Consider the following 14,050-nt stretch of genomic DNA (forward strand, 5'->3'; position numbering starts at 1 on the left):
GCTGATTTCAGCTGCTCACCAGAAAAGAGCCAGTACCTTTGTCTCCCTGAATCACGTAGGACTGGTATTTCTGCGGCTAACAACAGCTGTTCTGGCATGAGTTTTCCTCTTTTCGCTGTTAGGGTTTTTTCGATCGAGTCTTTACATTTGCTCACATTGATCATATTGGAAGGGATAGCTTTTACATGGGCTTGTTTAAGGTGGCTGATGTTAGTGGTTAATTTGCCATTGCTCTCTCCATGGGCAATGGATACAGAGCAGTTGCTCCAGATGAACATAGAATAATTTAGGTTGGAAGAGACTTCTGAACATTATCTAGTTCAATCCCCTACTTGGAAACCAGCCTCTGGATGGCAGTACCTTGGGTGCTCTGATTGCTTTGGGTGGTCCAGCTGTCTGTTCCCCCCATTGCCTATAGCAAGAGCCAAGGGAGGGGAGCCTTTTTAACCCAGACACCTCCTAAGTTAGACCATTCTCTAAGGTGTAAGAGCCCTTCTGACCTGGGAGCTGCTGGTCACATGTGAGAACTCAGTGACTTGTCTGGACAGTCATCTGCTTTAAACAAGCTAGCAGCAATTTTGGGTGCTTTCAGGTTGGTGATGCCTTGAGCAGCGATTCATGGTATCTCCTCCTAATGATCAAGCCATTGGAGGGATCTTGAAAAACCTTCTCTATTTCTGCATTCATGCTGATCAGGGGTGATCTCAGTATGTGGTCCCACATTTAACAGTGATCATAATTCAAGTATCAAGGCATGTTCATTCTCACCACCTAAGTGTTATTAACACATGTGAGTGGAGGTATGGCCTCATACATGAGGCAAGCAGATTCCACACCTGACAAAGGGATAACAGGGAGTGCTGTGAGGAGAGACAGGAGGAAAGCTAGAAACAGGAAATTTTTGTCAAAACATTATTTTACAAACACCAGAGCAGACTAAAAAGCCTAAGAGACTGAAGGGTGCCACAGTATAAGACAAGGTGATAGAGGAATAGAACAGTACACCTTCTATGACAAACAGGAGATCATTTGGAGTATAAAATACATGTTTCTCTGGGTTCTTTGGTCCATGACAAGAACATTCAGAGCTGGCAAATTGTCACAGCTGGTTACTTTCTCTTGACATCTATTGTCTATTTATTCCTATATAACTGCTGAGGCTTCTGCCTCAATAACCTTACCTTCAGTGAGCTGTGTGCATTCTGTAGTTAAGCTTTGAGGTCAGGTGCTGCTCCTGGCAGCAGGTCAAGGCTCTCTGGGGGAAGCAAACACTGTTCCAGGAAATTCCCTGGATTCCCCAAGTTGCCTCTCAGCTGTCCCCACACAGCTGTAAGCACGATTAACAACTGCTCAAGGCAGAGCCTGTTAGAGCATAGGTGCATCAGGTCACAGTGTAAGGTTCAGGGCAGAGTCCCAGGTGGGCATGTGTCTTTAGTAGGCAGAGAAACTACTATTAACAAGAATAGTTAAGAATGGTTAAGGAGTTTTGTGGCTAAGTTAGGGGGTTGATTTCTGGGCTTGGCTGGGACATGCCAAGATCACAAACAGGAACTGGCAGGTGCCTGAAGGAGAGCGAGATGTGTCAGGAGGGTAGGGATGGGGCACAGAGCTGCAGGAGAACTAACTGTCTCTATGCAGTGGTGCGTGATTCTGTGCACCTACCTTCTGGGCATTTGCTTCCTTATGTGAAAAGCAGAGATAAGAGTATTTTCCTGATTCAGAGGATTGCAGAGGTTTGTTTGTTCATGCTCTTTAAGAACACTGACAGAAAACCTTAGAAGGAGTACACAGCAATATGGTTGCTTAGTTTATTAAGTCATTTGGCAAGCTGGAAATTACAGAACATCCCATTACTGTCATCTCATCCTTCGGATTCTCCCAGACAGATACACATAGAGCAATAGGCATTTTCATGCCCATAAATATTCCCAGGATATCAACTGCTTTTCTCTGCATTTGGCCTTTGTGTGTGTGTTTGCAGATAAGCTAATGGAAGAAACAGAAGAGCTGTGCCTGCAGAGGGAGCAAAAAGAGGTGAGTACTCATCACAAGCCAATTTCCTTCAACTTCCATTTGCAGGACTGGGGAGCCTGGGAGTTGTTGGTTTGAAGGCGTATCAAGGTTCAGGGAGGGAGGCTTTGAGCCAGAAAATCTCTCCAGCCAACCTCTGGCTCCTGTGGATAAAGAAGGGAGTAAAAGCTGTGCCGTGAGATCAGTCCTGGAGGTGTAACCCTGTTGCCCTTCCCAGGCACTTTCCGTGCAGTGTTCTTGTGATACATCTCAGGAGGGCAAGGGAGGAAGATCACATTAAATTAATATTCCCCGGATTGAATGATACACTTGTTTTTTGGCAGATTTAAGACAACTGTGGCAATCAACTTGTTCGTCTCCACAGTTAGAAAGCAAAGGAACAGACCTGACACTGTTCTAGTGTAGAGATACTGTTGTGAGAAGCAAGCAGCAGCAAAACCCAACATCATTTGTTCTCTGGACACACAAGAGATGGGGAGAATAATAAACATTGCACTGAGGAAAACTCAAGAGAGCACTCCCTTAGATGTGACTATTGCATCATAATTAAACAAGGTTATTGTTTCCCAAACTATTCTTAACTTTTATTTGCTTAATACAATAAAAGCAGTTAATTTTCATGTTTTTACCACATCTATACCAGTTTTTATAGCACTATCATAAAGTTATTTTACGATATCTTTGAAAGTGGGTTGTCCTATTACATGGTAGGAAAGTCTGCATGGATGTAGACCACCACATTGCAATCTTGCAAACCACTACATGCTCTTTTCCAGTTAATCCAAAATGGCTGTGTCCCCTCTTTAGCAAAAGACAGCAATGCTGACCTAGGCTTCTCAGGCTTATGTTTAGTCCAAAAGTGGCTTGATCACTCCTTTAGAACTAAGTTACTTCTCCCTTTGCAGGGAGACATCCCTTTCTGGAAAGATAACCTGCTGCCAACTCATGGCTGTAGGAAGGGAAATGCCTTTGTTTAAGGGTCCTGGAACAAATCTCTGCTGTTACGAACCCATGCATGGTATCTTTGTTGTCCACAAAGAGCAGATACCACCAGGTTCGCTTACAGGAGTTTGGTACTGATGAAGGAATGAATATATAGCTCACGGAGCTGCACTAGTGGTGACCTGCTGCAAGCCTGTAGGCTTCAAAGCACTATGCTGGGAACGCAGCTTGAACCATGTATCTGCATCATGGAGCAAGAGTCTTATTATAGACTTACCTGGTGTCAGTGGTGTTTTGTGACCTTCCTGGGCTTGCAGGAGGAGTTCTGCCTACAGCTAAGGCTGCAAGGGGACTTTTGTCCCTTTGTCCCTTCATTTGCAGTAGGTCTCTGTAAAGCTGCTCCCTAGATTAGGGTAAGAGACTGTTTCACTGCTTGAGGATAGCTTGTGGTATTCAGTGCTCTTCAGGCGTAATTTTTTTATCACTAATGTAGTGATGGGCTGATTAAACTGTGCAAAGCTGTAACTGTGCAGTTTGTGTTTTCCTATCCCAGTGGGGATGTGAGACAAAGCTGAGATAGCAGAAATATCACACATCAGGCACTGCAGTGCTGAGGGTGTCACATTCCTGTGTCCAGGCTTTCTGTACCTGCATATGTGGGTGCCTGGAAATGGTACATGCATGTTGAGTCCAGCTTTCCAGGGCCTTTGGACCTTCTGTATTTTGCAGCAGAACTTATCTGTGCAGGGAGCATATCCAGGACTTCCAGGTGCCTGGTAACATGGCAGGGACTTCTGGATGTATGTAAATGCTCAATCAGCCTTCAATCCATTCTAACTGCTCCTGGATGAAAGGGTGCTGGGATTGGACACCCTGTGGCTCTGCATAGCTCAGGTTAAAAGTCACAGGCATTAGTATCAGGGAAGCCTTTCCTAATTTTATGTGTGTCAGCAGAGTACATTCCTTGCCTTCTCTTTCTGTCCAGGAGCTCGAGCGTCTGAACCAGGTGCTGGAAGCAGAGAAGCACCAGTTTGAAGAGGTGGTACGGGAGCTGCGGCTGGAGCAGGAACAGATCAGACGGTAAGGTGGAAACAGCACAGGACAGGAAAAGGACATGACCTCCCACACTGGGCAGGAGTGCTGCTGTGGTGGTGAATCCAAACTGTTTGTAAAATCCACCTATTTCATACATGCTATATTGACCAAACCAGGAATGGCTGAGATCTGTTTACCTGGATTTGCTATCACTTGTGTGACCAATGGAGTCCAGCTTAGCTTCATTTTGCATTCAGGGCTCCAGCAGCTTCATTTTCAGAGGGCTGGGACATGGATGAACCCCAGATTAGTCAGAGTAACATGGCAATAGACAGGTCCTAAAGGATTTCAGAGAGGGAATTAGTTTGATTGAAGGTCCTGCCATGTGGGCTCCAGACATCTGAATCTGGTTTTCCACTGTCAGCTGAATGATGAAGTTGCCTCACCAAGAATAACTTTTTCATTTTAATAGTTTTGCTAGCCAATATATGAACAGTGAATGTATTTAGAAAGGGAAGGATCCAAGTGCTTTTCCCTGAGTGTTTGAAAGGGTATGTTTTGCCATTGCCCTCTTATTCACTTTTTTCTCCCTAAATAACATCTCAGAAAAGACAGTGTGAATTTGCAAACCATTTTTGTTTTCATAGATCTGTATCTGTTTAGCCATGTCTGAGCTCTTCCCATTGCAACCTGGAGGCACAGTAAAGTTCCTGGAGGCCCAGAGCATGTTTAAGCTGTGATGATTCCTAGCCAGCTCCAGACTCTCCGGGGCTGCCTGTATCAACCACTGGTTGCAGGTCGTGTGCTAAGAGATTCAGTTTGTGCTGTCTCACCGTGGTCTGTGGGGCTACTGTTCCTCTGCAATAGCTGTCACCCTTTTTGCTTCTTTAGGGAGCTAGAGCTCACAGCCCGCTCCCTTAAAGGAGTGGAGGAAGAAAAGAAAGAGTTGCGAAGCCTGACACAGTCCTTACAGAAAACTCTAGAGGTGAGTGGCCACTTCCCCCCTCTGAGTGACAGCATTCTGGGGATGATCCATGAGAACTGACCAGGGCTGAAAGCAACGCTGTCCTGTGGAATGAATCTAACATGCACTAGTGCCAGGGTTAAGTCCTGTGTGGATGAACAGATTCATTTGGTAGATGATATGAAAGCCAAAATCCCCTGCAGAAAAAAGTTATGAGTGACACAGAGCCCAGCAGTACCAAGCGATGTGGTGCAGGACAATAACCACAAATTGCACTTTGGTTGAAGAGTAGGGAGAGACTTTTCACCACACAGGGAGGCTGGTGGTGGGAGAGGCTAAAGAACCTACATGAAGGAAGGTTTTCACCACTTGACTCTAGAAGGCCACAGCTGACCAGGACTTGCTGTGTTGACATGCCAGTTCTGAACAGGAGGCTGGGCAAGAGGCTACCAGATAGTCCCTTCCAGCCAACATGGCTTTAAATCTGTGATTGTGTTTTGACATATATATAGCAATGCATATATATCTTTTATATTTTTTTATTTTTTTACTGCAACTAAGTTCTGGTGGAAATTGGAACAGTAGAAAGACATTCCTTGTTCACAGAAGGGATCATGGTTCCTAGACAATTGTGTACCACATGGGAATTCAGGAAACAGTGTTGATGTATTAAACCCTTTCCTTCCTTAGTATCTCTCTTGGTGGAAAGTGGCTTTTCTAAATGTATATGATTTATGAAATTTCCACACAGTTTGCCTTCTGAAGCCCATAAAGTTCATGTCAGATCATGCAAGTTTGTCCAAAAATCTGTTGTTGATGGTCCTTTGAGCTCATCTCCTTGCCCACAGTTATGGGTATGAAAGAACTGGAAAGCTAGGGAAGGAGCATTCAAGCCCTCTTTGCCCACCAGACTGGACACCTCACAGGAAAGCAGCATGGTATGTCCTAGAAGTACCATGCAATGGATGCCTCTAGTTAACACTAAGGAGCAAGGGAAGGCAGGGTAGCTGCCTGCATCAGCGATGCACTAGGAAAGCACAAGGCTCCAGTTCCTGAGCTTGGTTCTTACAGCAGATCATGTCAAAGGAGCCTGCCAGTTCTCATCCCCTTCCATAGCAAAGGCTATGGTGGACACTTGTTCCTCATAAGAGAGGTCCAAAATGAAAATCAGATTTTGTTATTCCTGTTTTTAACCTGAATGAAGCATGTGGATATAAGGATGGAGGGACTTAATAGGGAAACACAGGCAGGAACAGGAGCAGAAATGTTAGACTTGGCTGACACTCACAACCTCTGCGCTTCTTCAAGGAGCTATCCCTAGAAAAGCAGCAAATGCTGGAGATGCTGGAAGAAAATGAGAGCCATCTCCCACCTCCAACCAGCCCCAGGAAGGAGCAAAACCCCATCTGGGGACTGCACTGCAGCCTGCAACAGATTGAAGAGAAGATGCAGCAACTTCTAGAGGAGAAACTCTTGGCAGAGAAGAGGTGAAGTGGGGATCTTATGGTGGTGCCAGAGACAGGGATGTGGGAGAAGATACAATCCAGTGTGAAGAGGGTGGTGGGAAAAGAGGTAATTTTCCTCCTTGCAGGTGGGAGGTAATCAGAAAGGGTATGGTTAAATATTCCCAGGTTTAAAATTAGGGTCACATCAAAACTGTTTCCTTGTTTATCCTGACCTGCAGAGAAGCAAGGTTCTTTTTAATTTCCATTCTTGGGTTCAGTGAAAGGAAGAGGACACTTGTGCCCTGCACAGGCTTAGTGCTCCCAAATGTTGTGACTATCTGATGAACTGCTTTTCAGTTGCCAGCGCAAGACAAGTCTGGAAGCTTGGTTGGTTCCCATGGCAGAAGTTGACATTATAAACACTTCAGATGGAAGAGAGTGAGGCAGGCAGTTGGACTCCTTGTTGCTGCTTGGGCCTGCTCCTTTCAAATCAGGATTTGGGCATATGAATCCAACTGGTGTTCTCGGACTTGTCCATAAGAAGTGTTTAGTGCTTCTGAACCTTGTCTAGGGGTTGAGAATGTTCCATTCAAGAACTTTACAGGTTGCCAAAGGAAGCTGTGAATGCTCCATTGCTGGCAGTGTTCAAGGCCAGGTTGGATGAAGCCTTGGGTGATATGGTTTAGTGTGAGGTGTCCCTGCCCATGGCAGGGGGGTTGGCACTAGGTGATCTTAAGGTCCTTTCCAACCCTAACTATTCTATGATCCTATGGTCCACCCAGCTTTCTCCAACAATGCCTGTGTTATTGAAGTGAAACACAGACAGCACTCCTGTTAGCACCCCTTTGCTAGGGGCAGCCAGGTAGTTAAGCATGCCCCATCACAATACTAAGCCCCTTCCTTCCTGTGAGTTGTGCTGCGGTGGGAATGCTCATCTTCCTTTGCTGTGCCATGGACCAGGATGAAGGAGAATGAGGAGAGGTCCCGAGCACTGGAGGAGGAGCGGGAGTTTTACTCGTCCCAGTCACAAGCATTGCAGAACTCACTCACAGAGCTGACTGCAGAGAAGCAGCAGACAGAGCGAGACCTCAAGGTATCCCCTGTGCATGTTGCATATTGCTGTCCCTGGGCCCAGAGTCCTCTAATTTTCCCTTTCACTTTATCCCCTATTAAGTGGAAGACTTGGTTTTGTTTTCATTTTGTGGTCACAAATCTTCACATGGTGGTAACAGGTGAAGTTGACATGTTGTGTCTTTGTAACACTACTGTTAATTTCTCATTCTGAGGCCTGATTAACCCATTCAGTAAAAGTCTTCAATTGCTCCTGTGAAAGCATCATCTAAAGATGGAGGGGAGGAGAAAACAAGTAAAAGAGGAAAGTAGACACAATCTAGAATAAATATTATTTCAAACAAATGGACATTGCAAAACTGAGCAGAAATCTCTAGTCCTCACTTGTGCTCAGAGAATCAATCTTAAGATTTGTAAATCTCCAGGAACATCTGCATGAACTTGAGTTCAAAAGCAGAGGAATGCAGGTGAGGTACCAGCCCTCCTTCATTAATCCCAGTAGTGGAAGGTACCTTAATTTACACAAAGGTAATTGGACAAAGTACGCTATAATATTTTAATCTAAATAATTTAAAGGTTATACTTATTATTGGCTGTTTGACACTCAACCTCCTGCTACAAATATTTTGTCTAAACCCCCCTCCCTTAATTCTTCTTTTTCCTTGGCCTCCAAGATTTTGTTATGCTGTAACCTTCCATGTGGCCAAACTAAAGCTATGTTGACCTAAACTATATTAGTTATTCTCATTTGCTAAGTTACTACTGATAAAATCCTTTATTTCTAAATTTTCCTGTGTGTTGTTTCTGAAACTAAAGTACTGTGCACCCCTTTGTGGGAATTGATTGCTTTTATCTCAAGTCTGTCTCAGCTGGAAAGATGTGTTCCTGCTCCTCCTCAGCTGCAAGTACTTGAACTCCCATAGTGAAATTCCACCTCTGATTCCACATACAGTGAGAGAGAAGCAGTGAAAACGAAAGTCAGAGTAAGGGAGAAGTACTAAAATAATGTGTATTTCAATTTCAGATTCTGGAGACACGAGGAACAACTTTTGTATTGTCTTACAATATTTCTGTTGGTTTTCCTGACTGTTGTCTTTTCATTTCATTTGCCGGGTGGGCTCCTCACAGACCTTGTGAGTTGGCAGGGTGGTTATTGAGACACAGGTTGGTTTTCAGCAATGCTCACTCTCTTCCTCAGGCTGAGGTGAAAGTGCGCATGGATCTGGAGAAGAGGCTGAGAGAAGCTGAGGAAGCATTGCAGAGCTTGGAGCAAGGTTTAGATTCCCTGGATTGCAACAAGGAGAAAGAGGAGAAGATGAAAGCAGATGTCAGTAACTTGAGAAGTAAGTCAGTCATCCATCATCCTACTGATCAGCAAGTTCTGAAAGAGGAAATATTTCTATCCATCTTCCCAGACAGAAAAAGAACTTCCCAAGCTAGTGAAGCTGTACATAACATGCTCTCCCAACCCCTTGTACCTCAACCACACGTCCTTTTGAGAAGCCAGAACATGCTGTGCCGGCACTTGGTGTTTCTCCATCAAAGGACAGCAAAATTATTCCAGCCTTCCTTGTTGTGTGGAAGACAAACCTAGGGGCAGAGGTGAGCAAATGTTTCCCAGAATGTCAAACAGGAAAACTGTGGCAGAGCTGTAAAGACTGACTAGGTCCAGTTCCCCTCAGGATAATCTTTTCTCAGCCTTGGTTACGGGAACAAAATCAGTCTAAGGAGGACTGTGGTTGCTGTAGCAACGTGCTGGTAGGTGACCCAGCAGGCGAAGTTTGGATCCTTACTCAGATCTAAAAGACAGCATCAGCTGAGCACTGCTGTGCTTAGATGACTGCAGTCCACAGGTCAGGTTTAAGACTCCTCGCAGCTTATCCCTTTCTTTGCCGTTTTGTTTATTTTTCTGGTAAGATGGGGCATGATCCTAGCATCTGGCTTGAGTCAGGTTTGGGAACTGACACTTTCAGCTTCAACTGTGTTGAAGTCTTGCTTGTTTTCCACCCTCAAGTATAGTGAGGGGGAAGGCTGTTATGAAGATCATGTATCTGTGGTTTGTTTCAGTAAAAGGTGGATATATTGGGCCAATATAGAAAAGTCAAAAAGGCCTATGACATTCTGAACACTATTACATATACAAGTATAAATACATGTATAAATAGTTAATATACAATATTTATAATTGATATATGTAAAAACAATAAGTATTATTCGGTAGTTTCTACATCATTTTTCTAAACTGAGACAAAAGGGCATGATTCTGAACTTCATTCTACTGGCTCAGAGCCATGGTAAAAGAAAACAGAGCTAAAGTGGATGTGTTGAGCTCAGCATTCGCCTTGAGCTGAGCTACCTGCACAGGATGTAAACGAGTAACCTCTGGCACTGAGTGTCTCCTGACACTCGTTTCCAATCTTAAGTTTTGGGGGATGTTTTCTTCAAAAGTATAAAAAGGGTGTCGTGGTTTAAACCCTGTCAGCAGGGCAGCCAAGCAGTCTACTCCTCCCCAACCCCCTTTCTTCCCTCCCACCCACTCCTGGAGGGATGGGGAGGAGAATCAAAAGACTGTAACTCCCACAGGTTGAGACAAGAACAGTCCAGTAACTAAGGTATAACACAAATCACTGCTGCTGCCACCAATAATAATAATGATAAGGGAAATAACAAGGGAAGAGAATATGATACCACCCACCAACTGAGCCTGACCGAGCAGCACGTGCCCTTCCGGGTAACTCCCAGTTATGTCCCCAGGCATAATGTGCTGTGGCATGGAATACCTCTTTGGCTAGTTTGGGTCAGGTGTCCTGTCTCTGCTTCCTCCTGGCTTCCCCTCCTTCCCGGCAGAGCATGAGACTCAGAAAGTCCTTGGTCAGTCTAAACATTTGAGCAGTAACTACAAACATCAGTGTTATCAGCACTGTTCCCACACTGAAAGTCAAAACCACAGCACTGCACCAACTACTAAGAAGGAGAAAAATTACTGCTACTGCTGAACCCGGGACAATGTTCTCATGAGCAAGACACTGGAGAAAGTGAGGGACCAGCATCATTTTAATGTTGCTCCCACCGCAGATTGCCTCAGTCCTTCCAAGTGATTTCTGTAGCTCTACTCTGCTCTTTCATGTAAGAGTTGGGGCACATTAGTGCATGAGCCCTATGAAGAGCAGAGCACCAGTGACAGGCAGGAGGGACAGCAAGACTGGAATGTCAGAAGATATGCTGGTTAGACCATACAAGCAGAAATGGATCAGGAAAAGCAGCTTCTGGAACAGATCAGGACAGAGTAACATTGTTAGTTTGTACATGGGGCTTTGCAAGGAGCCTGAAGCCTGTAATATGTGTATGTAAGTGCCAGTATTTGCTATGCTATTAAGAAATCCCTGGCCATGTATGCCAACACCTCCCTTTCTGCAGTTAGACTTGCCTAGTTTTACACCCCATTCCTTCAAAAACAGTTCAGTGAGCAAAGCTTCAGACCCCTCTGTTGCAAGAGAGTTGAGAAGTTTTTTCATAACAGAAGCTGAATCATGAGTGGTTTTGGGAATGATTGATGGGGAATAGATGGTTGCAGTTCTTTCTATAATTTGAGTATGTACTTGTTGGGGACTGGAAGGTTTTGTCACTAACTTTTTTCATTCTGATAATATTCTGGAGCTTCATGGACTGCTGTTTATGAAGATCTAGGGAGGTGTTGAATGTCATTACCTGACTCAGCCCATCAGCATGTGCAGTGCCTTGTGACTGGTTCATTGCTTGAAGTGTCTCTCCCATCACTGCTCACAGTGATGTCTTCTCCCCTCCTCAGAGTTCTTTGAAGAGTGCATCCGCAATGCTGAGCTGGAAGCCAAGATGCCTGTGATCATGAAGAACTCTGTGTACATCCATAAGGCTGCCACTCGTCGCATAAAGAGCTGCCGCTTCCACCGCCGAAGAGCTAGTACTTCGTGGAATGACTGTAGGTTTTGGGCAGCTTCTTACTCTATATCCTGCAGGAGCAGATATGTGCAGGTGGGGCTGACAGAGCAGTAAGGTCATGTGGTTCATCTTTCATATTCTCTAGTAGCAGCACAGAGCTACAGAGAAATGTGGGGCTTCCCATCTGTGTACTGATTGTCTCTTCAGGTGTATTGAAAGGTAACTGCTGTGATGGTCCTGGGCCCCTAAAAATCCATTCTCAAAGCCAGCTTCATCTGAATGCTTAATGATAGACTGATTTAGGTTGGAAGAGACACCTGGACATTGTCCAGTCAAGTACTCAGGGTGGCTACCTGAAAGGTTAGATCAGGTTCTATGTAGAACCCTAAATGAGAGACAGCTGTAAAACCAGGAAAGTATCTTTTCATGCCATCAGCGTTTTCCTCCTCTGAAAACAGTACAGTGAAGCTGTTTCAGTGCAATGTTTAGCTTATCCCTTGCTAGGTTCTCAGTCATGTTGATCGCATTGCTGGTGTGCTCTAGTGAAGCTTTGTCTTCAGTTTGTGTCCCTGATGATGGTGCTGACCTTTCTGTGCTGCTCTTGTTTCAGTGAAGCAGTCCCAGTCCTTCATCTTCTCGCATGCAGAAGCTGAAAACATTGAGGAGCTGAAAGAAGCAGCCAAAAGACTGAGCCGGGACCAGCACTTCAGGCAAACTCTCTATCAAATAATGAGGTCGCAAAAGGATTCTGCTTCAGGGGATGAAAAGTGACTCTTGCTGGGAGGGGTCTTCTGATCTCAATTTGCCATTCAGCTCTGCAGAAGTCATGCCATTGGGTACTAGGGTCAGAGGGGAGATTTGCCTTTTGGTGGGGAAGGTGAGGGAAAGTTGTGAGTAGGCAATTCCCTCAGGTAGTGGCTTTGCTTTAGTTTGAATGCTCCCTGTAGCCTGGCAGACCTCTGCTGGTCACTCCAGATCTGTTTGCTTCAGCCACTTATGTTAAGCCATGACTTGCCAAGACACCACGGTCGGTGTTACACTGAACCACAGACCGTCGGTTAGGAAGTGCCTCTTCTTTCCTTTCCTGTCTAGTCTGTCTGCCAAACACAAGTGCTTCTGAGAAAGTCCTTTATCAGCCAACACTCCAACTAGTGTAACCGCCCCAGCCAGACACCGCTTACCCTGTTCAGCCTGATCCTGCCTAGGAAATGGCTCCCGGCACACCCCCAGTCAACCAGCACCTTGGTGAGGCACATTTCCTGGCAAATTTCCTGAACACCGCAGCAGTCCCAGCTTCCCAAGCACAGGCAATAATATCACACACAGGGCAGCCTCTTGATGCTACACCCTTTCAAGCAAACTGTTGCAACACAAGGTGGAGACAACCTGAGGATGCTGAGGATTTGGCTCTGAGGAGGATCATGTGCAGATTTTATAGGTAACCCATTGGCATCACTGCAAGCTGGAGGGGGGTTATGTTGTGTTGACTCTGGGCAGAACATCCTGGGGCCACCTTTGCACTTGTTTTGTACTGGGATGTGTGGCTGTGTCACTGCTGGAAGGAGGAACAAAGGTATGTGCTGCAGAAGGTGTTGTCTGTGGGCAGGTTCAGTGTGGAGGAGGCTTTGACTTGGCTCCGCTGTCTTCCTCACCACTTCTGTAAAACAAGCTGGAGGACAGGCAGGTGAAGAGTGTCCAGCAACAAACCCCATCACTGCTTGGAGAATTAATCACTGTGAGCAGAGAGCTGTCAGGGCTATGGAGGTGGGGAAAATTATCTCTGTATGTGCTTCAGTGAATAGCCAGTGTCCAAGGCATTGTATTGCTCTCTACCAGCCTTCTTGATTGCAATTTAGGCTATCTTGGTCAAACTGGGATCTCTGGCAAGCCAAGGCTGCACTGGGAGAAGAGCTGTGGACAGCCTATTCAGAGGTGGGCCTCTGGCTGGCCTGTGTTCTCCTTCTGAGTGCTCACTATGTGGTTATTGCAGGGAAGGATTTGCCCTCAATGTGGTCATTCTGTATGTTACAAGAGAGGTATCACTTTGTGGTGGAAACCCTGCAGCCTCTCCCACCTATTTTAAGGAAGCAGCTGACTAATAATTACCCTTGCTGTAGTAACAGCACTGCCTGGTGCTTACAGAGCACTTGACAAGCACAGTCAGAGTGATGCTGTTATCCCCATAGTATAAATCTGAAAACAAATAAACAATTCAAATGTGAATAAAGTTAGCAGCAGAGGTACAGTTGGGACTCAAGGGGTTTTGCGTGCAGATTTTCTGTGGCTTTCAGGACTGTGCCCCTCATCAGTACTACTGGGTATTACATATGTCCAGTAACACTGGCATAGCTACTTGCCTCTCCCATGCAGGCTGGGACACTGTCCAGTCCCGGGCTTTGTATTCTGTCTGCCTAAGTTCTTTCCCTAAAGGTTCACTGCTGTTTCTAGGGAGAAGTCAGAGATGAGGCTGAAGGGAGGGGAGCCCTGGCTTGCCAGCCAGAGGAGAAGCTTGGTGCTGAGTGGAGGAGCATATTGAGATGATGTGATGCTCCTGGAGGGCATCACTCTGGTATGATCAGAGGAAAAGCACTGAAAGCACAGCCTATACTTTCCATTTCAGGCAGTTAGAGAACAGTATCCTTCT

At 45.5% G+C, this 14,050-nt stretch overlaps 1 protein-coding gene across 1 annotated transcript in view; it reads left to right on the forward strand.

The window, feature by feature from the left end:
- Positions 1-13,529, forward strand: part of PLEKHD1 (pleckstrin homology and coiled-coil domain containing D1) — a 28,236-nt gene extending 14,707 nt beyond the window's left edge. Inside the window, exons 6-13 of the mRNA XM_005149238.3 lie at positions 1,982-2,034; positions 3,959-4,053; positions 4,900-4,993; positions 6,281-6,459; positions 7,378-7,510; positions 8,687-8,831; positions 11,297-11,446; positions 12,017-13,529. Of these exons, the coding sequence (XP_005149295.1) occupies positions 1,982-2,034; positions 3,959-4,053; positions 4,900-4,993; positions 6,281-6,459; positions 7,378-7,510; positions 8,687-8,831; positions 11,297-11,446; positions 12,017-12,177 (1,010 nt within the window). The 3' untranslated portion in view covers positions 12,178-13,529. The remainder of the gene's footprint in view (positions 1-1,981; positions 2,035-3,958; positions 4,054-4,899; positions 4,994-6,280; positions 6,460-7,377; positions 7,511-8,686; positions 8,832-11,296; positions 11,447-12,016) is intronic.
- The last annotated feature ends 521 nt before the right edge of the window (positions 13,530-14,050 follow it).

The sequence above is a fragment of the Melopsittacus undulatus genome, chromosome 4 (assembly GCF_012275295.1).
Source record: "Melopsittacus undulatus isolate bMelUnd1 chromosome 4, bMelUnd1.mat.Z, whole genome shotgun sequence".
In the NCBI taxonomy this organism is placed as follows: Eukaryota; Metazoa; Chordata; class Aves; order Psittaciformes; family Psittaculidae; genus Melopsittacus; species Melopsittacus undulatus.